Source organism: Schistocerca cancellata, chromosome 4 (assembly GCF_023864275.1).
Source record: "Schistocerca cancellata isolate TAMUIC-IGC-003103 chromosome 4, iqSchCanc2.1, whole genome shotgun sequence".
Lineage (NCBI taxonomy): Eukaryota > Metazoa > Arthropoda > Insecta > Orthoptera > Acrididae > Schistocerca > Schistocerca cancellata.
The window spans coordinates 469,526,265-469,551,622 of record NC_064629.1 but is presented as its reverse complement, the minus strand read 5'-3'; the positions used below and the strand labels follow the sequence as shown (position 1 = coordinate 469,551,622).

Sequence of the window (25,358 nt, the reverse complement as noted above, 5' to 3'; positions counted from 1 at the left end):
CACGTTCTGAGAGCACATACAAAGTTATTGTACTTAGTGTAATTGTTTTATCATATCCTGTCCAGATAAGGAATGCAAAATAAGAAAGCAGTCCTTGGCATAGTATTCATTTAAAAACTAGACTCTACAACTCGAAGGTACCCTAATATTTTGCTATGTGGAGACTCATCTTTTTTTTTAATTTTTTTTTTTTTTATTCGTACTCTGTAATGCTGTATCTAGCATTTCAAATCAGGTTTACATAAACACAGCACTGCAGAAATCTAGTAAGAAGGAATACAAATTTCTTGTAAAAATAAAAAAGAACAGTTGTTTGTATATACCAGAATTAGAGACAATAAATTTTTCATGACTTTTTCAAATGGTATAAAAATTAACAAGGTTATCTGTGAAGTCAAGAAACTGGCTTTTTACTTTGTACTCCAGGAGTAAATATAAAGCCTTGTGGGGAGTTATAATGATAAAACACGTTTAGCTGTCAGTCTACAACTTACCAAAGAATGGCGTTCTGTAAAATTTAGAAGTAAACAACACCAACTAAGAAGTAACGTCAAACCTAGAGGAGGGGCCTGACAAGGGTTGAAACACATCTTGCAATTGAAAAACATTGTGTTTCATGAAAGGCAGATTTGTAAATTTCTCCAAATCTAACATTATGTCATAAAAGAAACAGAACATCAAAGTACTCCAAGGGCATCAAAATTTCGTAAACCATACTAAACGGCATAATTCAGCTCAAAGTGCACAATCATATGACCAGATTTAGACTGAAGTAGGCCACTACCTGGCATTAAACTTTTCAGTGTGGTTTCAGAAAGAAAATTTTCTTGGAATAAAGGTACTGTATTATCTCATGTTTGGTTCTTTATTATGGTATTATGTCGTACGTGCCAGAAGATGAAAATGTGCATTTGAAATTCAGCAAACAGGTGAAACTAGCCTATAGTGTGGAACAAAACACATCACTTAAAATAAATTGGCTGCTTGTGCAAAAAATATTAACAAAAGCAAAATTTCTTTACCAAGCCAACATAAATATCTACATTTTTTGAAAGACGATTAATGTTCAATTGCCAATAACTTGGAAATAAAATAAGAAAACTGAAACTAATAATGTATTTTAGTCTTCTGTAATGATGTGAATATATTTTAATTCGCTTGATAGCTTCCATCCACAGAAATCCATTTTGTTTTCCTTTGATTCACGTTGTGACTACTCCCCCCCCCCCCCCCCGCCCTCCCCAACAACAACACGGACTGCTCTGAGCCTGCACAAATCTGGCAGCTTGGGTGCACTAGAAAATCTTTTCTGGCTAGCATCTGGCTGCTTGTTGCTACTGCTCAAACAGCCAACAGCCACACTTAAGTAGCAGAAGCAGGAGGAGGAACTGCTCATATGTGAATTCAGCTCTGGGAATGCATGTGAGCACACTGGCAACTGATCAAATGAAACTAATGTAAACAGTTGTGACGTCACGCACATCAAAAGCAGTTTGTTGTTATGAAGTATTGCACAGGTTTCGTTCTACAGCCTTTGACACATTTTGCTGTTGGCAGACCTTTTTTGTGCACTGTATTTTGTTGTAAATGGTGCATTTTCTTTGCAATTTAAGTTTCAATTTTGGTGTTTTCCTCTCGTTTATGTTTTATTGTTGCAGTTTTAATCTGCAGAAGTTGGCTAAAGTAAAATTCTTTGTTAGTGTTTCAGTTCTTATCAGCAAATATTACAACAATTTAACTGAAAACTAAAACAATGAAAAATTGCCAGAATTCTAAAAAATTCCCGGGTTTTTGTTGATTTTCTCCAGGATGACAATATTCCTGGTTTTTTTGTGGATATCCCAGCTGTTCCAAGGCATATATGCCCTGTTATATATTTTGAAAGTCATCCTCAGCATGGAGGAAGATAAGAAAGAGGCATTCCAGCAGGATATGAGCTACTGTCTGTAAGGCTCCACAACTACAATGTTGGTGTGGCTCGTTACAGGAAATAAAACTATGGCTTAGCCTGGTTTGACTGATATTGAGGCAACATAGGATGGTGGATTCATTCTGGGAGGAACAGAAGAAAAGTACCATGCAGCAGTAGTCTCTTTGATAGTGCAGAGTTTATTAGAGGGGGCAGAGCCAACCAGATATCATTCCATCTCTAAGTGAGCAGAGGTCTTACTTGTACCCATAAATCCATACCTGGAACTGGCGAAGCAAATGGGGGTGATTAATCGGTCCTCTAGCCAAACAGTCGGCCTGTTCGTTCCTGGGGATACTCACATGATGTGGGATCCAGAGAGAGACAACTGAGCTGAGCAGTCAGAATGGCTAAGCTCAGTGAGACGATTGTGAACAGCAGAGACCACAGGCTGACAAGAGTAAAGTCACTACATATAAAAAAGTGGTTGAGTAAGAATGGGCGTCCTTGCCACACGTAACACATTTGGCCGGATTGGAACAGGACTGGCTGGTGTGATTGAACCGCTGACACCGATAGCAACGTGTAGGGTTTGGGACATAAGGGCGAACGGAAATTATCTCATAGCCTGCTTTGATTTTCGATGGGAGTTGAACTTTGTCAAATGTCAAGAAGACAGTGTGGGTTGGAATGATGTTCGTGTCAACCCTTTTCATAACTCTATGAACAGCCGTTACGCCCTGGTCAGACAGGTAGTGCTGAATTTCTTCGTCAGACAATCCATCGAGGGATCATGTATAAACTACTCCACGCGAGGAATTTAAGGTACGGTGTGGTTCCACCTGGACAGGGAAGGTGTGGAGCAGAGAAGTACGCAGCAATTTTTGTGCCTGGAGGGCACTGTTAGTTTCTAACAACAGGGTGCCATTCCGTAATCGGGAACAAGACTTTACAGGACCTGCAATTGCGTCGACACCTTTCTGAATAATGAAAGGGTTGACCGTGGAGAAGTCGTGACCTTCATCAGACCGAGAAACAACAAGGAACTGTGGCAACGATGGAAGAACTGTCTGTGGCTGAGACTCAGTATACTTACGTTTGTGAGCAGACATAGTGGAAGGTGAGGAAACCATTGCGGAAGAATCCCCCATGATTACCGGCGTCTCCGATGGCGCGCTCCTCCCTTGTGGGGGCCCTCACTGAGGGCACTCCCGCCTCAGGTGATTGTTCACACCTCAGGTCACACCTCCCGACAAACGGACGGAGGGACCAATCGGCACTTTCGGAAGGTATCACCTCGGGTAATCACCCCTCCCTGGGCCTGGCCGTTACCAGGGGGTACGTACGTGTCCTACCTGTCTACCCGGGGCGGGGAATTACGCGTTACCCCGTCACCGGCTACGCATGGAAGTGCGTGGGTCGGCCTTCAGACACGCACAGGGAGGAAAAAAGAGAAAGAGATAGGAAAGAAGAGGGGTCTCAAACGCCGCAGCGGAGAAAAGGGCAAAATGAAGAGGAAAGGAAAAGAAAAGGACAGAGGAAGGACGAAGACTTGCAAGTGTAGAAGGCAAGGAAGTGGGAACAGTTTCAAGCGTCCGTCTCCGGACGTAGGCACAAACCATACTCCCAGATGGGGAGAAAGGGAAGCAAAGAGCCAGAGGTGAGGGGAGGAGGGGCGAAGATGCGGGATGGGGAAGGATGCGGAAAGGGAAGGTATGCAGCCCGGAAAGGAAGGAAGGCCACATTAGCTCGGGATCCCGTGCTCGCTACGCACGTGTCCACAAAAGAGTTGTGAACCCCCTGGGGGGGAATCAGGGCCTGTGGCCACATTATAAGATGAGGTAAGAGCCTGATGCAGTTCCCAGAGAGTGAAAGGTCCATTATGAGAATCAGCTTGGCTGGGGATTTGACCATGATACTTTCAGACCTTACACTGACCATCAGATGGACAAGCAGAAACACAAAGGGCAAGACATAAAAATCTCAATGCATTTGAGTGTATCTATGTCTTCAATTGTTACCTCCATTTCCAGGATCTACTGCTCTGGTCAAGAAATGTGTGAATGACAGAAGTCACCTTTGGTTACATACATCATATGCTCAGATCATTTCGACAAATATGAGCAGCCATACCACTGATAAACATCTCTTCATTATGACATACACAAGCCTGCATGCTGGTAGGTAAGTGAAGAGTTTAATACCTTCACAATTCTGACGCCACTAGAACTGGAGCACAAGCTCAGGTTATAGTAAGCCAGTGAAGAAAATTAGCCTTAGTCTTGTTTTTAAAACCATCGCAGGAGTCATGTCCAATTAATTAGGTCATGTCCTACATGAATGTATCTCCCAACCACACATGAGAAGATACAGAGATGAACATGGGCACAGAAACATTACTAGAAAAACCATGGGCATGGTAAAATGTGTCCTGGATAAATTAGCTGGAATATATGATGGTATCACTAAATGAAAAATGGCACAGGGGAATGGATCCTTCTTGTCAGCAGGTAGAAATTTAAGCTAGCGGCAGTAAGCCACCATAGAAAATATTTATGTTAAAGGAAATGTTATTGCTGGTATTTCAACCGTTTCCCCCACAGAGTCAAATGATGATCATGTGACTCATTCGTTTATCTACCATATTCCAATGAGGTGAGCACAGATAACATACCGCCACATTATTCCAAACTGACTGTGCCACTTTAGTTTGATAAACACTTCATATCTTTGAAAGAACTTTTAATGGAGTTCTAATGTAACTCCTAATGAATGCATCTAGATTCCTTGCTACACATGTGTACACCTCCAATCCTGCTGGGATCTATCAATAAGGAGCAGCTGTTAAAAGGTTACAGTGTCTTGTAGAGCCCATGCCACAATAACCTATTTCAACATTAGGTGAGTAATTCAACAGGGTGTATACGTGAACAAGAAAAAAAAATTCGCGGATTTCCCGGTTAAAAATACACTTTCTCCCGGGTGAAAACATACTTTTTCCCTGTTAACTGACAGTATATTTTCTCTCGGAACTGTATAAGTCCTTTGAATGATTATGGTTTTATACACGGGAGTAGAAGTTCCCGCCACTTTATAATACTAAACACAAAGGGGAAAAAAAAAAGATTTTTGGAAAGAACTTTGATGTGCAGCAACATGTACGCTGCATATTTTCTTATTACGAAAGTATAAATTCAAATTCCACCAAACATCGCATGTTACTTTCGGAAGCAACTGAAATTGAGATTGCGATGCGCTTTTGTAAGTCAGTCATAGCTCATGTCACGTGATCTCTCCAGCCGATGACAGCGAGTATTCAGAGCTTAGGACACGTGATGTAGTCAGCCAATAGCAACATCACTGTTAAGTAGCACGAACACACAAACACAAAAAGTTAATGTTTAAATTAATATACATAGTGTTGCTGCACGAAATGCAAAGCCTTCACATATAATATTGGTCTGTATGATTAATACGCTGCAAGAGAAGCTAAGCTTTCACATACAATGTTGGTCTTTTATGTGCGTATTACAATTTAAGATATATCACACATATGTGATTGTAAAATTTTTAATAACGGCTTAAATGCCTGATCTTCTGGTCTCGAAATTCATCTAAATGGCTCGTCATCAAAGAGTTGATTTTTAAATGAGAGTCAAATGCTCTGTGATTTAAGAAATTCATCATACATTATCGCACATAGCTCCGTTGTAACTGCCAGAATGGTACTTTGATGGTAACGCTTTTCAAACCACCATTCAGAATATTTTCCTGTGACCTGCTAGAAATAGGTTCATTTCCACAGTTGCCAGAGAGCACCAGATGACAGGCATCACCGCGCTTGCACAGCTACGATGTCGTAGGAAGCCCGTATGTTCGTACAGGTAAAACATTAAAAGATCGTACATTATGTCATAGAAGAAACAAGACATCAGAGGATACTCCAAGAGCATTGGAATTTTGAGACCCATACTAAAATGTGCACATTTAAAGTGTACTTTTGATGTCCAGATTCCCAGTTAAGTAGGCCACGACCTGATATTAAGATTTTCAATGTGGTTTTCGGGATGTAAATTTTCTTGGAGTACCAGTACTGTATTATCTCATGTTTGGTTCTTTATTCTGGCATAATGCCACATGTGCTAGAAGTTGAAAACGTGCACTTGAAATGCATCGAACAGTGTGTGGAATTAAAAATAAAATTTCCTTAGCAAAACGACAAAAATAACTTCATTGTTCTGCAAAGCAATTAATGCTTGACTGTCAGACAGGTCAGGTGGCGGGGGGGGGGAGGGGAGGGGGAAGAGGGAGGGGGGTGGAGAGAGAGAGAGAGAGAGAGAGAGAGAGAGAGAGAGAGAGAGAGAGAGAGAGAGAGAGAGAACTCTTCAGAAAATTTGCACTCTTTATTCCCTATCAGCTAATAACTTGCTGCTTTGTGTGACATAAAATTAAATATAGGATACATAAACCCAGTAAAGACATGAGACATGCAAGACAATATACATTTCTTCAATCCTTAGCTCCTAGAATTTTTTTTCTCTCTAATCTTGCTACAGCTTTAGATGGCGTGCTTTCCTTTCTGCGAAAGAATCTATTACCTCATCAAAGTTCATCAAATGTTTTGCTACATAAAAAGTCGAAATGTCATTGTCTCATACTGAAAAAGCTGTTAATGCAAATAGGACCCAAGACTGGTGTGGTTTACTGATCTGATTGCGTCTATTTTGTCACTCTCTGCTAGATAAAACAAAATAGGTCTTTCTAATACTGCAACAATTGTAATACACACCAAATAAACGAGACTGTTTTGGCATAGATGGTCTTTTTTGTAACGACAGAATATAATGCACAAAGTACCAATATCAAATGCCTATTAGACCTCCTACAATCAAAAACCCTTATGTTAGGAAACAGTTTCACACTTCATTCATACGCTCCAGTTACTCAAGTATGAGATCGAAAAGTAGTAGTACGAAATTTTTATACAAACTTGGAATCGTCATATTGTTCCATAATTTATGTGATGTCCCCGTTTCTTCTCCTGCCTCGTTCTAACAAACAGTCTTGTTATCACTAATTCTGTAAGTATTCCTGCCAATGTCAAAGCTTATTCGCAGGTTAACTCCACTAACTCTGCCAGAATCACCGGTTTAGTTATCCCGCAATTATTCTCCGGTTAGGGGTTGCTAGATGTTCGTACAACGCGTTTTCCGCACTTCTTCCAGAATAGAATTTAAAGCGGCTGCTAGCCAGGGACTGTACAACTGGCCCTTACTGGTATAGTGATCTGGCCAACAATTTTCAGTCAAAATTTCATTTTCTTAGATACACTGAAAAGGTAATACGTAACCTTTCTTACGTGTTATTCGTTTATTTCCACTCCTGTAGTTTGTATAGCCCCTTTTGTCTGTAGGAAAGTTTGTTTCTACATGTGACGAGGATTCCCCTGACAGAGACATCATGTACACTATGCACGCATTCACAAATCAACTTACGATTCATTCAGAAATCAAGTTAGAATGTGTTCAAAAATGTTCAAAAACCAACAGGGATGCGTTTCAAAGTCATATGAATAATCAATAGACTAAGTTGCGCTGGATGCTAGTCGCTTTGTGAAACAAGGTTTTTTCCCTCAATACTATTAATTTGTCCCCCACCCCTCTCCTACAACTAGGCTTGCTGTGCATGCAAGAATCTGGCAGCTTGGGCGCTCCAGTAAAATTTTTCCTGGTAACATCTAGCTGCTCGCTGTGACTGCTTACACAGCCAACAGCCACATTTCTGTAGCCAGAAGCTGGAGAAGGTACTACTCAACTGCGCATGCTCGTAACTGCTAAAACAAATCTAATGTAAACAGTTGTGATGTCACGCTCATAGGAGGCAATTTGTTGTTACGGAACATTGCATAGTATTCCTAAAGCAAAAAAAAATGGTTCAAATGGCTCTGAGCACTATGGGACTTAACTTCTGAGTTCATCAGTCCCCTAGAACTTAGAACTACTTAAACCTAACTAACCTAAGGACATCACACACATCCATGCCCGAGGCAGGATTCGAACCTGCGACCATAACGGTCGCGCCTTCCTAAAGCCTTTGACATATTTTGCTGTTGGCAGATGCTTGTATGAGCACTGTGTTTTATTGCTGTATATGGTGCATTTCCTTTGCAATTTAAGTTTTATTTCCGTTTTTTCTCTCGTTCCTGTTTTATTGTTGCAGTATTAATCTGAAATAGCGGTATACAGTAATATCCTTTGTTAGAGTATCGGTTCTTGCCAGTCAAAATTACAAAAATTTAACAGAAAACAAAAACAATGAAAACTTCTCGGAATTATAAAAAATTCCTGGGTTTTTTCCCGGTTTTCTCCCAGACGAAAAAATTCCCGGGTTCTTCCCGGATCTCCCGGTTGTCCCAGCTCATATACACCCTGTTCAATTACTGATTAGTGTATACACCCCACAGCACAGGCTGTATTAGCTCACAGTGACTGTCCATGGGCAGGGGTCGCGAACAGCTAACGCATGGGCAGTCAAGCAGCCTGGCCATAGCCCACATGTCTGTATTGCCCTGGAAAAGCACCCACGGGAAAGGGTGGCCATGTACCTTTCACATGTGCAGTATGCTTGCAATAGGGTCACCCCCCAACCATAGAAAAATACAAGGGATTACAGTAACTTCTTCTGATGAAAGACAGAGAACTTGGTTAAGTTTTGCAGGGAACAAGAGTGTAACTGAATGTATGTTTCAAAACTCCATCACAGTTTAACCTTTAACATACAAAAGACAAAATCATCAGATTATTACTCTGCGACTCATAACACTACCAACATCAGTAACAGTATCAGCAACTTACCAGAGAGTACTGTGTATTTGAGGGCTTCTTGTGCTGCCATTGAAACAGCAAAACTGAGGATGTAATCTAAGGCCTGACCCAGCTCCAGCAGGTATGATGATTCATATCTGAGATAATATTGCTCTCGAGAGCAAAACAAGGATTGCCATGGCCGAGTGAAGTTGTCAGATTCTAAGTCTGTCAGCCATCCAGATATCGCTATGGTAATATGAAGTTGTCTGACCTGTGTTTCAGATTCACTTGTCGGAGGTAAGACACCAAACGCAAATTCTTCTATTTCACCTACTCGTTTTTTCATCTTGAAACCTAAAATACGATAAAAGTAAATTGATGTGAACAATAAAATTTGAATCTGAAATTATACTAGAGGAAGTTACTTAAATCTCAACATGAGAAAAATACAATTACCAAATATTTTATCTTTGAACTGTGCACTGAGCAATACAGGTAGACAATTCTCAATTATGAAAAACAATGTCAGCTACTGAGCATTGTATTGCAGTATAGCTCAACAATACACATATAAAAAATAGGATTACAGTACCTGGAATAAAGAAATAAAAATTAAAACAAAAATCTTGCCAAACACAAAAATGATAGCCACCATTAGACATTTTATCTCAAAATGTCACTGATAAATAAAAACTAGTGTGACTGCTATTTTTATAGTATTGTACCTGTCAACATTAAGAAATCACGGCAACTGTGAAGTGTGTATAGAAGAAGAAATTATCCTATCAGGTTATCCAGGACAGTGTCCAGAAAGTAGGTGGTATGAAAGTCATCATTAAATTCTGACAAAACTACTTGTATTGCCAGTTGGAAGTAAATGCCAAAGTGTTAATATCAATCGGGTCAGAAACGATTAACAATATTTATTATTTTTCATTACATGACTTTAAATACTTTCAGTGTTACTTACGAAAAATGCACAACATTCACAACACCATCAAACAACCAAATCAACACTTGTAAGCAATCCAAGAATTAACAGTATCATATTAAACTCTAATTTGCTCAAACATTAATTTTCTTTAGGCATGACCTAACCCAAATCACTACACAGTCTTTGGAACATATGTAATGGAAAGGAATTGTATTGTCCATTTTCTCTACGGGTCTCCACCTTTGATCACTTTTGAGGGAGATAACACACACACACACACACACACACACACACACACACACACACACATATATATACATCCAAGAACCATGGATCTGGTGGGGAGGCTTGCATGTCTCAGAGATACAGACAGCTATAATGTACATGCAGACAAAACAGAAGGGTATCTGTTGAGAGGCCAGACAAACATATGGTTCCTCAAGAACGGCAGGATTCAGTAGTTGCAGGGGTGACAGTCTGGATGATTGACTGATATGATCTTGTAATATGAACCAAAACAGCCTTGCTGTGCCGGTACTGGAATGGCTGAAAGCAAGAGGAAACTGCAGCCATAATTTTTCCCAAGGACATGCTGCTCTACTGTATGGTTAAATGATGATGGGATCTTCTTAGGTAAAATATTCAGAGGTAAAATAATCCCCCATCCAGATCTCCATGTGGAGGACTACTCAGGAGGATGATGCCAACAAAACTAGCATTCTATGAATTGGAGCATGAAATGTTAGATCCCTAAACTCGGCAGGTAAGTTAGAAAAGTTAAGAATGGAAATGGATACCTTAAAGTTATATATAACAAGAATTAGTGAAGGATTGTGGCAGGAGGAACAGGACTTCTGGTCTGGTGAATACAGGGTTATAAATACAAAATCAATAGGGGTAATGCAGGTGTAGGTTTAATAATGAATAAGAAAATATGACTGCAGGTAAGCTACTATGAACAGTGTAGTGAATGTGTTATTGTTGCCATGACAGACATGAAGCCTACACTCACCACAGTAGTACAAGTTCATATGCAAACTAGCTCTGCAGATAATTAGCAGACTGAAGAAATGTATGATGAGAAAAAAGAAATTATTCAGATAGTTAAGGGATACAAAAATTTAGTAGTAAAGGGAGATTGGAATGCGTTAGTAGGAAGAGGAAGAGAAGGAAAAGCAGTAGATGAATCTGGACTGGGGGTATGGAATGAAAGAGGAAGTCACCTGGTAGAATTTTACATGAGCCTAATTTAATCATCACTTACACTTGGTTTAAGAATCATGAAAGATGGTTGTATACGTGGAATAGACCTGGGGACACTGGAACATTTCAGATTGATTATATAATGGTAAGACACAGATTTCATAACCGAATTTTAAATTGTAAGACGTTTCCCTGGGAAGATGCGGACTCTGACCACTAAGTATTGGTTACGAACTTTTGATTAAAATTGAAGAAATTGCTAAAAGGTAAAAAATTATGGAGATGGGACCTGGATAAGTTGAAAGAACCAAAGGTTGTTGACAGTTTCAGTGGCAGAATTACCGTATTTACTCGAATCTAAGCCGCACTTTTTTTCCGGTTTTTGTAATTCAAAAAACCGCCTGCGGCTTAGAATCGAGTGCAAAGCAAGCTGAAGTTCTGAAAAATGTTGATAGGAGCCGCCACAACTAACTTCTGCCGTCGAATATATGTAGCGCTACACAAGTATTGGTTACGAACTTTTGATTAAAATTGAAGAAATTGCTAAAAGGTAAAAAATTATGGAGATGGGACCTGGATAAGTTGAAAGAACCAAAGGTTGTTGACAGTTTCAGTGGCAGAATTACCGTATTTACTCGAATCTAAGCCGCACTTTTTTTCCGGTTTTTGTAATTCAAAAAACCGCCTGCGGCTTAGAATCGAGTGCAAAGCAAGCTGAAGTTCTGAAAAATGTTGATAGGAGCCGCCACAACTAACTTCTGCCGTCGAATATATGTAGCGCTACACAAGCGTCCTTTGTAGGCACAAAGATAAAATACTGGCGCCAAAACCTCTGCGTCAGTAAATAAAATTAAAAAAAAAAAAAAAAAAATTGGAAGACGAGCTTTTTTTCTCCGCCCGAGTTTCGACCACTGCATTTTCATACATTATCCAACGAAGTAAATACAAATTCCGTATTGCTCATCTTCGAATTTCAATGTACTACGAAAATCCGACTGGTAATACTGGGATTTTTGTCAATATGCCCAACTCTACGTTCTGAATTTTTTCCTACCTGTGAGAAGAGATGGTTGCTAATAGGAACCTGATGAAATGTGAATCACATGCAGTATTCTCTTCACCATAAGAATAATACGAATATAAACATTTTGCCATGTATTCTTTCGTGTTTGCTTCTATCTCATTTAAATCCTGTCTGCTAAATAAACTACGAAACTAGAGTGAGACAACAGCAAACGCGGAAGAATATACGTATCGTGTCATGTTTATATTCGTATTACTCTTATGCCTGATATTGATACAGTCAGAAATGAAGCACGGCAACTGACTAGATTTTTAAATCTAAGATGACTAATTTCAGTGCAGAATTTGATGTACTAAAGAAGCGGCCGCAAAGATTTTTAAAACGGAGAAAAATTTTCGCCAAACTCTCGTTCAGAACGTGTTCTATCATACGCAGTCTATTATTTGGTTCTTGTTGATCATTATCAAAGAAAGCAGCAGTGTAAGTAACAACAAATAGCAGTCTCTTGCCTTTGTTTCGCTAATGAGACGATTCCTCTCTTTTTTTAATTGTAGGCGGCGGTAGCGCGCACAAAAGCAAGCCATGCCGCGAGCAGCGACAGGCCGTAAACACGCACTATCAGAATGCGACAAACAATGCATGACACAGTATAGTAATGCATTTTGAGCATAGAAAACGGCACTTATCAGATCAAAGCAAAATAAACAATCGATTCAAACCAGACGAAGCACGTGAAAAAGAAAGGGTATCCGTATAAATACGGACGGACCGCCTGACGCATAGCAATGGCTACCTGGTAAAGCTTAACTGCTAAGCTTTCGACTCGAACCAAACTACTGTAGCTGTATCGTCATTCATTCGACCTAAATTGTGTGTCATATTACAATGGACCAACTTTGTTTCGATTTGGAGGTGCGGCCTAAAACTTTTCTCTCCCCTTGAATTTCGAGTCTCAAATTTCAGGTGCAGCTTATAGATTTGGGAATTTTTTTTTCCTTTATTTCGAGTCTCATTTTTCAGGTGCGGCTTAGATTCGAGTGCGGCTTACATTTGAGTAAATACGGTAGCAACAACAGACAAGACCAGGGAAACGGAATATAGTACAAGATGAATGGAGAGTTTTGAGAGACGATATAGTGAAGGCAGCAGAGGATCAAACAGGCCTAGTAGAAATTGTTAGATAACACAGGAAATATTGAATTTAACTGATGACAGGAGAAAATATAAAAATGCAGTAAATGAAGCATACAAAAGGGAGTAAAAACCAAAGAATACTTTGGAGTACAAAATAAAGTCAAGAAAGAAGCAATAAAAGCTTTGAGGTTTGCCATTGACATAGTAATTCTGTCAGAGACAGCAAAGGACTTGGAAGATGAGCTGAATGGAATGGAATGGAGCATGGTCAAATCAAATCAGGTGATGCAGAGGGGATTAGATTTAGAAATGAGACAAAGTAGTACATGAGTTTTGCTATTTGGACAGCAAAATAATTGATTATGGCCAAAGTAGATAGGATATAAAATGCAGACTTGCAATGGCAAGAAAAGTGTTTCTGAAGAAGTGTTAGGTAGTCTTTTCTGAAAGTACTTGTATGGAGTGTAGTCATGTATGTACGTAAAACAGGGATGATAAACAGTTTACACAAGAAGAGAATAAAAGCTTCTGAAATGTGGTGGTACAGAAGGATGATGAATATTAGACAGGTGGATCATGTAATAATGAAGAGGAAATGAACAGAATTAAGGAGAAAAGAAAATTGTGGCACAACCAGACTAGAAGAAAGGATCAATTGACAGGACACAGTCTGAGACATCAAGGGATCACGAATTTAGTACTGGAGAGAAGTGGGGCAGCAAAAATTGTAGAGGGAGACCCAAAGATGAATATAGTACACAGATGTTGAAGGATGTAGGTTGCAGTAGTTATTTGGAGATGAAGAGGCCTGTAGAGGATACAGCAGAAAATCATATTACATTTCGTCTCACAGATTAATACAGGGTAGTCTTGTGATTACCATTATTTCCTTTCTAGTGTATCGCGCATAGTTTTGTATGACCCTCATTTCTTTCACATTGCCATTTATCCAATTACTCAGATGTTCTGGATTCTCTAGGGGTTATATAACCTTTGTTACTCTCATTGGACTCTATTTACTGGTTCATATTTACTGCCACAGTAGTCTCATTGTACAGTCCACTTATTTTCACTGTGGCTCAATAAACATCTGCTCCTGTAGATACAAAACAATTTCATACGCTCTAATTTATTATTTGGAGATAAGCTCTATATATAAATTTATCTATTAAGAGTGTTTCTACAAATATTACTTTATTCATCTTTCATCTAACTTCACACGTCTTACTGAGACAGGCAGTTTCCCCTTCCATCTGTGTCTTCAGTCCAGAACCATTTACATACAGGGAGTCCAATGAATTAATTCTTGCATTTACATAACAAATGACTCAATGCCCCAACTGCCATTTAGTACCTAGGTATTCCCGTGGTAATTTGTGAAATTCTAGCCATAGTTTGCCCTCCTCATAAATTATTTTCAGGCAGACATCAAATACACCAATATGAACCATTTCACATTTTCACTATAGTACAACCAATTTCTTTCTTTCAGTAGGTACAAAAACAATGTCTATATTCTATTTTGTATTTCAGTATAACATTTAAAAATTTACACCTTTTCCATTTTTATTACTTTAGAGATTTATTATTACCTGTAAGTCCTGCTCCTGCTAGTCCAAAAAGAGACCCAATGACAGCTGCCCCTGCTGCTGACCCAATGGCTGCCGCACTTGCACCCCCAAGAATTGTTCCAACACCTGCTCCAATAAGTGGTGCTGCCAGACCTCCACTCAATCCAAGTAGTGTACCACCACCAATTGTTGCCAAGCCTATCATCATGTAACGTTTATATTTCTTACTCTGATGTCGTTGTTTCGCTTCTTCCACCTGTTCCCTGAAACAAGTACCAACATGAAACTTGGAATTTTGCATATGTGACACAAAACGAGCCAACAGAGGAACGAATGTTGGACTTTTGGATTTGCGGTGTTGATTCTTGCCCATATGGCCATAGTCATATACTGACTAATCACCAAAGCAAGGATAATTAAAGTAAACAGCCAAGAAGACCTAATTAAAGTTGCAAAAAAGTGAGAGTATGAGAAACTGGATTTACAAAATAAAATTAATTAAAAGCCCAGGCTTTTCTGTTATGTTACAAAGGCAAATTATGCAGTATACACTCATGATGAACCATAAGATTTTTTTTTTTTATTTTCTTCCATAGCCATCACAGTTGTGACAATAGTCATTTCTCTGTAATGACTAGTTTTGGAGCATTATGTACATTTTCAAACAATAACCTTAAACGTAGTAAGTGTGATCATACAGTCGACAGATGTAGATATGAGTAATCAAATGTTCATATTCGATGTTAGAAATCATTACACGAATACAAAATGTTATACTTCATGTGAGTATAACTATGGTTTCCTTCCAACTGAATGCAGCAAACTGTTTCAATTGGTCCACAGGTACCACGCCAATACCCCCAAACATAATAGGTAACCTATCCCAAGTGTAATTGTTACACTGTATGACACCGACCACTGATGATATATGGAGTAAGTGCAAAATTTGTGTATCTGAGAATACAATTACCAACATTATAATAAACTAAAATAAAAATGTCGTGCAAATTTTGCAGATGGTCTGGGGATGGCTATCTAGCCAAAATTTATCCATAGCAATAAAAACCACCAAACTATTATAGCAGCAATTTGGATTTCATTAGATAATGTTCAGTGAAGGTTCACATCCATCTTGACAGCAAAATACTGCTGAAACTGCCACTGTGTCAAGGACTCAGAATAATTTCTCAAAAAATCCCCAGATACGTAGTCACTGTTGAAGTCACAGTGTTTACTGTCACACCAAGCAATGTTAACCTGTTGATCAGTGGCACTGAGACAATCATTGCTAGAAATTTGGTAGAGTTCTGTAATTAATAATAAGCCTCTATGCAGATTCCATAATAAATGGAAAGCCTCTACGCAGATTCCAGGAGGGGGCAACAGCCCCCTTTTGCTCCCCGCTCTCCTTTTGCAGATACCTATGCTACTCCCATAAGCCCATTCCTCTTGTTTCAAAAGCTTCCAGGGAATGACACATTTTACTGTAACGTCCCTCCAACATGTCCTCTTGATAATAACTCAGCTTCCTCATTTCCCTAAGTACATCACCCATTCCTACACCAGGAGAAGGAACTCATGAATCCTTTGAATAATTTCTCTTTTGGGTGTATCGACTGATTATTTGGAAGGCAATGAAATAATATGAGCAAATGAGAAGGTTCTTCCTTCCACCATGCCTCATCTGTCATAGTGCTTTCAGGATTGTATAGTTTTACACCATGAATTTGTTTGTCAGGCAAATCCTGAATATACAGCCAGAGAAAATTACTCAGTAGTCTACTCAGGTTCACCAGTGCAAACTGTGGTGGTTCTTTAAAACATCCTCAAAAGATGCTTTAAAACATAACATTGTAAACTGTATTTTTAAGTTAAATTTCTAACAACTTTGTACTTGTCAAGAAGCCAAGGTGGATATTTCATCCAACCTTGATGTAATACATTAATATCTGCCACATCCAATTCTATAAGATTAATCTCCAGGTTAGAATCTCTCTCTCTCTCTCTCTCTCTCTCTCTCTCTCTCTCTCTCTCTCTCTCTCTCACACACACACACACACACACACACACACACACACACACACACACACACGCGCGCACCCGTACCAAAGCCTTCTTCAGGAAACACACACACACACACACACACACACACACACACACACACACACACACAATCTTATCTTGGGCAGCTTGGACTGGAATGGCATCCTGGTCCAAGCTGCTGGAGATGCCCACCGTGTGTGTGTGTGTGTGTGTGTGTGTGTGTGTGTGTGTGTGTGTGTGTGTTTTCTTTTTCTGAAGAAGGCTTTGGCCAAAACCTAAATGTAACAGCCTTTTCATTGTGCCTGTCTGTAACAGGGTGTGTCATCTTAACGGTGAGTAGATTAAGGGAAGCTCTTCACATACATTACAGTAGGCCTCTTTGCTCGTAAGTAGTCATTAAGATAATGCTCCCTAAACAGTCAAGCAACTTTATGATGAGCATGTGCCTGACATACAAAGAAGATATAATACATATATAATTGCTGCATCATGAGGGCATGCTGCTTGACATAAAGTAGCAGCTTACTAGACTTACTAGGCTCTGTGTAAAGGGTGGGAACAGGATAGATCACCAACACCTACGACTCCAACCTAATTCTCTCGTGGTGAACTACATCAAGGACTATCAGATTGGATGACCAATTAAATCCACACACCATGTTGTTGTTGTCGTGGTCTTCAGTCCTGAGACTGGTTTGATGCAGCTCTCCATGCTACTCTATCATGTGCAAGCTTCTTCATCTCCCAGTACCTACTGCAACCTACATCCTTCTGAATATGCTTAGTTTATTCATCTCTTGGTCTCCCCCTATGATTTTTACCCTCCACGTTGCCCTCCAATACTAAATTGGTGATCCCTTGATGCCTCGGAACATGTCCTACCAACCGATCCCTTCTTCTGGTCAAGTTATGCCACAAACTTCTCTTCTCCCCAATCCTATTCAATACTTCCTCATTAGTTATGTGATCTACCCATCTAATCTTCAGCATTCTTGTGTAGCACCACATTTCGAAAGCTTCTATTCTCTTCTTGTCCAAACTATTTACCGTCCATGCTTCACTTCCATACATGGCTACACTCCATACAAATACTTTCAGAAATGACTTCCTGACACTTAAATCTATACTCGATGTTAACAAATTTCTCTTCTTCAGAAACACTTTCCTTGCCATTGCCAGTCTACATTTTATATCCTCTCTACTTTGACCATCATCAGTTATTTTGCTCCCCAAATAGCAAAACTCCTTTTCTACTTTCAGTTTCTCATTTCCTAATCTAATACCCTCAGCATCACCCGACTTAGTTCGACTACATTCCATTATCCTCGTTTTGCTTTTGTTGATGTTCATCTTATATCCTCCCTTCAAGACACCATCCATTCCGTTCAACTGTTCTTCCAAGTCCTTTGCTGTCTCTGACAGAATTACAATGTCATCGGCGAACCTCAAAGTTTTTATTTCTTCTCTGTGGATTTTAATACCTACTCCAAATTTTTCTTTTGTTTCCTTTACTGCTTGCTCAATATACAGATTGAATAACATTGGGGAGAGGCTACAACCCTGTCTTTCTCCCTTCCCAACCATAGCTTCCCTATCATGTCCCTCGACTCTTATAACTGCCATCTGGTTTCTGTACAAATTGTAAATAGCCTTTCGCTCCCTGTATTTTACCCCTGCCAACTTTAGAATTTGAAAGAGAGTATTCCAGTCAACATTGTCGAAAGCTTTCTCTAAGTCTACAAATGCTAGAAACGTAGGTTTGCCTTTCCTTAATATTTCTTCTAAGATAAGTCGTAAGGTCAGTATTGCCTCACGTGTTCCAACATTTCTACCCAATCCAAACTGATCTTCCCCCAGGGCGGCTTCTACTAGTTTTTCCATTTGTCTGTAAAGAATTTGTGTTAGTATTTTGCAGCTGTGGCTTATTAAACTGATTGTTAGGTAATTTTCACATCTGTCAACACCTGCTTTCTTTGGGATTGGAATTATTATATTCTTCTTGAAGTCTGAGGGTATTTCGCCTGTTTCATACATCTTGCTCACCAGATGGTAGAGTTTTGTCAGGACTGGCTCTCCCAAGGCCGTCAGTAGTTCCAATGGAATGTTGTCTACTCCAGGGGCCTTGTTTCGACTCGGGTCTTTCAGTGCTCTGTCAAACTCTTCACGCAGTATCATATCTCCCATTTCATCTTCATCTACATCCTCTTCCATTTCCATAATATTGTCCTCAAGTACATCGCCCTTGTATAGACCCTCTATATACTACTTCCACCTTTCTGCTTTCCCTTCTTTGCTTAGAACTGGGTTTCCATCTGAGCTCTTGATATTCATACAAGTGGCTCTCTTATCTCCAAAGGTCTCTTTAATTTTCCTGTAGGCAGTATCTATCTTACCCCTAGTGAGATAAGCCTCTACATCCTTACATTTGTCCTCTAGCCATGCCTGCTTAGCCATTTTGCACTTCCTGTCGATCTCATTTTTGAGACGTTTGTATTCCTTTTTGCCTGCTTCATTTAATGCATTTTTATATTTTCTCCTTTCATCAATTAAATTCAATATTTCTTCTGTTACCCAAGGATTTCTACTAGCCCTCATCTTTTTACCTACTTGATCCTCTGCTGCCTTCACTACTTCATCCCTCAAAGCTACCCATTCTTCTTCTACTGTATTTCTTTCCCCCATTCCTGTCAATTGTTCCCTTATGCTCTTCCTGAAACTCTGTACAACCTCTGGTTCTTTCAGTTTATCCAGGTCTCATCTCCTTAAATTACCACCTTTTTGCAGTTTATTCAGTTTTAATCTACAGTTCATAACCAATAGATTGTGGTCAGACTCCACATCTGCCCCTGGAAATGTCTTACAATTTAAAACCAGGTTCCTAAACCTCTGTCTTACCATTATATGATCTATCTGAAACCTTCTAGTATCTCCAAGGTTCTTCCATGTATACAACCTTCTTTCATCATTCTTGAACCAAGTGTTAGCTATGATTAAGTTATGCTCTGTGCAAAATTCTACCAGGTGGCTTCCTCTTTCATTCTTTAGCCCCAATCCATATTCACTTACTACGTTTCCTTCTCTTCCTTTTCCTACTATCAAGTTCCAGTCACCCATGACTATTAAATTTTCCTCTCCCTTCACTACCTGAATAATTTCTTTTATCTCATCATACATTTCATCAATTTCTTCATCATCTGCAGAGCTAGTTAGCATATAAACTTGTACTGCTGTAGTAGGCATGGGCTTTATGTCTATCTTGGCCACAATAATGCGTTCACTATGCTGTTTGTAGTAGCTTACCCGCACTCCTATTTTTTTATTCATTATTAAACCTACTCCTGCATTACCCCTATTTGATTTTGTATTCATAACCCTGTATTCACCTGACCAAAAGTCTTGTTCCTCCTGCCACCGAACTTCACTAATTCCCACTATATCTAAGTTTAGCCTATCTATTTCCCTTTTTAAATTTTCTAACCTACCTGCCCGATTAAGGGATCTGACATTCCACGCTCCGATCCGTAGAACGCCAGTTTTCTTTCTCCTGATAACGACATCCTCTTGAGTAGTCCCCGCCCGGAGATCCGAATGGGGGACTATTTTACCTCCGGAATATTTTACCCAAGAGGAAGCCATCATCATTTAATCATACAGTAAAACTACATGCCCTCGGGAAAAATTACGGGTGTAGTTTCCCCTTGCTTTCAGCCGTTCGCAGTACCAGCACAGCAAGGCCATTTTGGTTATTGTTACAAGGCCAGATCAGTCAACCATCCAGACTGTTGCCCTTGCAACAACTGAAAAGGCTGCTGCCCCTCTTCAGGAACCACACGTTTGTCTGGCCTCTCAACAGATACCCCTCCGTTGTGGTTGTACCTACGGTACGGCTATCTGTATCGCTGAGGCACACAAGCCTCCCCACCAACCCACACACCATGTAACCACAATAAAATTGAGACATTACAAAGGTTCTATAAAACTGCATAGATGAGTTTGGTCTTCTGCACATATCTTGTCAATGACATATTTTAAAATGGGGCATGCTTTGAGGGATTATGCTTGCAGAGCCTGGGTAGCAAATTCATCATCCAAAGTGACACTTTGAAATCTTATATCATTAAAATTTAGAACTGTGTTTCTGTTCTCATTTCAGCAATGATAAATAATTATTTAAATAAACAAATATTTAATATAGAAGTTTTTGAGTTGGTGTAATAAGTATAAAATAATTTCTCCTAGGCCCATACCAGTTCCTAACCTCACTCAGTTAGCCTGAAAATTTATGATTATGAATTTCTAATAGCTAGGAAAATACACTGTCCAGTCAGATTAATGCGACCATCTGTCAAAAGCCTGAATAACCAACTTTTGCAGTGCAGACCACTACGAGACATGCAGTAAATGTGTCAATGAGGTTCTGGAAGGTACCGACAGAGATGTGAAGCCATGCTGACTCCAATGCCGTGGCCAGCTGCTTCTTGGTAGAGGATCCATGGTGCGAACAGTCCAAATGAGGTGATCCCACAGATTCTCAATTGGGTTTGAATCTGGGGAGTTTAGTAGTCAGAGGAGTGTGATAAACTCATCCTAGTGCTCTTCGAATCATGCAGGTGCACTGCGAGCTGTGCGAAACATTATACTGTCCTTACGGTAGGTGCCGTCATGCTGAGAAAAAACAAACTGCGTGTAGGACTTCATCCAAATTAGACAACACACATTCACACAAGTGACAAATGCCAGACTGGCCTCAGCAGCCGGCCACAGTGGTCATGTTTGTGTGAGTTGCTTCTGTGCAAACGTGTTTGTGTAAGTTGTTTAATTCAGAGGAACACCTTCTGGCCGAAAGCTTAGTTGTATAACAGTCTTTTGGTTGTGCCTATCTCTGACTCAACATCTCTACTACATGGTGAGTAGCAACACATCCTTTTTATAATACTGTTGTTATCCCATCCTGGATTTTCCATTGTTTGAAACTGCACGTAGGGGTGGACATGGTCCCCAAGAATAGATGTATACTTAGGTTGCTCTGTGGTGAATTCCAGAATGAAGAGATCACTCACGGACTGCCACGTTAACATTCCCCAGACCATAATACTGCCTTCTCTGGCCAGGACCACTCCAATGACTGTTGCAGGGTGTTTGCTTTCTGACAGTTCACACTGTACATGTCAATGACTATCTGTCCAGTGAAGCATAAAAAATCATTCATCTGAAAAAGCTTCCTGTCACCACTACGTGGACATGCAGTTGCAATATTGGCATGTTGACAGTGGCATACAGTGAGTCTGCTCTAAGTAAAAAAAAAAAGTTTACAAGTGATGCAAGCTCTTCCAAGATGGCCGAGAAGATGCTAATGACGAACCTGCTCTGGACGCCCCGGCACATCAACAACAGATGATAACATCGAAGATGTGAAGAAAATTGTTTTGGAAAATCGTCGAATTACCATAAGAGAAGTTGCTGAGGATGTTGGCATATCGGTTGGCTCATGTTGCGCAATTTTTTTTAGATGTTTTGGGCAATGAGATGTGTGTCAGTGAAGTTTGTTCCAAAACTTCTTAATTTTGAGCAGAAGAACCATCACATGAGCGTCACTCAGGAGCTCTTGAATGATGTCAATGATGATTCTGATTTGCTCAAAAGGGTCATAACTGGTGACGAAACATGGGTTTATGGTTATGATGTCAAAACCAAAGCCCAAGGTATGAATCCTGGAGAGCCAAGACCAAAAAAAGCATGCCAAGTTCGATAAAATATCAAAGTTTTGCTCACTGTTTTTTTTTTTTCAATTACCGTGGTATAGTGCATCATGAATTTTTGCCTCAAGGTCATATGGTCAATAAGGCATATTACCTTGAAGTTACGTGCCGTTTGCAAGAACCAATATGCAAAAAATATCCAGAATTGTGGAAAACAATTCAAGGTTTTTGCATCCTGACAATGCACCTGTTCATTCACTGTTGCTTGTGAGAGATTTTTTGGGAAAAAAAAGACAATCAAGCCTCAGCCACCATATTCATCGGATTTGGCCCCCCGAGAGAGACCTATGAAAGGATGAAGATTCTCAACGATTGAGGAAATAAATTTGCATCGCAGGAAGTACTCAATGCTGTACCAAAAAGTCCTTAAGAGAAGTGCTTCGAAGATTGCAAGAAGCATTGACATAAGTGTATTGTATCTGAGGGGGATTACTTTGAAGGGGACAGCATGAATATCGATGAATAAATAAATATTTTTCACAAAAATATAAAGTTACCTTACTTGTTGAACACACCTCGTATACCCTCCACTGCAAGTGCTGCTGCCTACCATCCGTGAATGTTTATGGCACATTTAATCAAACATAGGCAGTGGTTACATTAATGTACAATTGTAAGATTTATAATGAAAAATGTTGGGTGCATACAACATATAAATAGTTATGAGGTGAACTATTCATGCATCAGTTATGTATAGCACGCATCCCACTTTTTTCATTATAAATCTTACAAGTATTTTGACACCCTTTGAAAGTTCTCACTAATTTTCAGTATTATGGGCATCTGGGGTTAGGAATCTGTATGGCGGTTAAGAGAAATTATTTTATACTTTTTAGCCTGATTTAAAAATGTGTTAGACTAAACATTTTGAAGAGATTATAAGAGAGACTGGATGACCAGTCGTGGACTGTCAACAGTGGTTAGCAAAATGTGAACAGTAGGACAACAAGAAGAGGAACACAGACAATGGAAACAGCATGGCACGATAACAAAGTACAAATATATAACCCAAGAGCAAAAACCAACAATGTAGCAAAATATCAGACCAAATCAATTGTGTGTAATAAGAACAATACAAGGGCACAGTGAATACAGAACTGAAGGGGGAGCCATGGTGGGGCTAGCTTTAGATGGTGGCCATGGGTGCTAACTGGCCAGCAAGGTTGGTGTGGCACTGTGAGACCAGTGCTGCAGAGGTGATATTAGCGTTCGCAGATGTAGAAGTCCATCTAGTGGGTGTCATTGAGTTCTATGCATATCACCTGGAATGTGTTCTGATACTACCTGCGTCACATCCCAGTCCTCCACGGCAGCTGAGGTGTCGGGCCTTACCAACCCTTTTCACCTCTAGCCCCACCCCAACTTCTATGGGAGCTACATGGACCAGGTAGACAAAAAAAAGTTCATATTGCACATTGCATTCTCATCCAGTTCTGAGCTATGTTTAAAATTGCAAGTCTCTACCTCATCAGGAAGTAAGTTTTAAATCTGCTGAAGAAATTGCACGGGATGAATAGACAGACAAGAAAATGAACTAATAAAAATGTTAAAAATGTAAAAGTTGAAAAGAAAAATCTTCCACCCATAATGAGCACTGAATGGGGCTCCTTATTGTGGATATCAGTCTATTAACACCTATTGCACAGATGGGCACACTTCAAATACTACAATGCGGGACACAATTCTCTTGTTCTAAGTGGTTTTCTGTGACATCATCCATTTGGCAACTAAAATAACCTGGGAGAGACAGGACAGTGAAAATGTAGGGTAACTTCCCCAGAAATCCCTAGGGGTATTAAATAAATGGTCACACCAATACGTCCTGATCATGCCGCTGTCCTGATGACTATATGATTTGGAGGAGGTCAGAGAGACATGTATTACATAATGGATGCACAAGGAGGCCTTCTGTACAGCAGCTTTAAATGGGATCATGTTATCAATGGTGGACAGATATCTTCAGAAGCTACACTGATAACAACCAATGAGTATCCTGGATTCTACAACCCAGAAAGGTGATTGGTGATCTTCTGGTCACAGTTCTTCCTTAGACAGGTATTGAGGGAATGGTAACAGCTTGAGTGTGTATATTTCAGATTGATGAATGGAATTAAAATGGCTTCTATCCACTGAGAGTCTTTATCCTGATCCTCAAGTTAAGTTTAAAATTTTAGATTCCATCTTGCAAAACCAATGAAATACTGCAACATGTTGTAGGGGATTCTGTCATGAACTAGCAATTTCATTACTGGCTGAACTTATGTGCCAACTGCTCCTTATAGTAGTTATGCTATGAAGACAGAAACCTAGATCCCGGTTGGTACAGGCAGTAATTTGAGTGAACTATTCTGTCATGGTTGGGGTAATGTCTCTCTTGCTGGTTTGAATAATACATTTTCCTATTATAGCATTACCAAGCACTTTACACCCCTCCATGAATCTCTCATGATGGTCTTCACACCAAATGAAGACTTTGTGGAATAATTTATGAAGTTTGGAATTCCTGCCACAGTCTCATCTTGTTCTCCTTAATAACACAATGGCACTGTATCCAACTCAACTGGATGTCTCAATAGCAGTTGATGTGCACTTGAAAGTTCACAGAGCCAGAGGCCTGTTCCTGACTGACAATGGAACTGACTGGCTTCTGGACTGTGTTGATTATTTTGACAAAGGACATTTTGTTGTACACCCTGAGCTGAACTTCAAAAGCATTTATTTTACAGACCAGTAATCTGGCATACAGCTCATCATCAGTGGGATATACTGTACACATCTACAACAAATAAACATGGGTAACAAGATGCTGGTGATAATATCCTCTACCAGTACTACACAGTAGGATTTGGCCCATGTTAAAAAGACATATCTGTTGATAGGCTCAACAGGCTCCCAATATCTCAGCACCTAGAGCAGGTGGCAGCAGAGTCCAAAAGCATATTATTGTTGTTGTGTCTTCATTCTGATGCAAGTTT

General features: G+C 39.8%; 1 protein-coding gene across 1 annotated transcript in view; it reads right to left on the bottom strand.

Annotated features, from left to right (window-relative positions):
* Nucleotides 1-25,358, bottom strand: part of LOC126185211 (transmembrane and coiled-coil domain-containing protein 4-like) — a 136,103-nt gene that overhangs the window by 62,569 nt on the left and 48,176 nt on the right. The window contains exons 5-6 of the mRNA XM_049928094.1: nt 14,603-14,844; nt 8,764-9,069 (exon numbers count right to left, since the gene is read on the bottom strand). Of these exons, the coding sequence (XP_049784051.1) occupies nt 8,764-9,069; nt 14,603-14,844 (548 nt within the window). The remainder of the gene's footprint in view (nt 1-8,763; nt 9,070-14,602; nt 14,845-25,358) is intronic.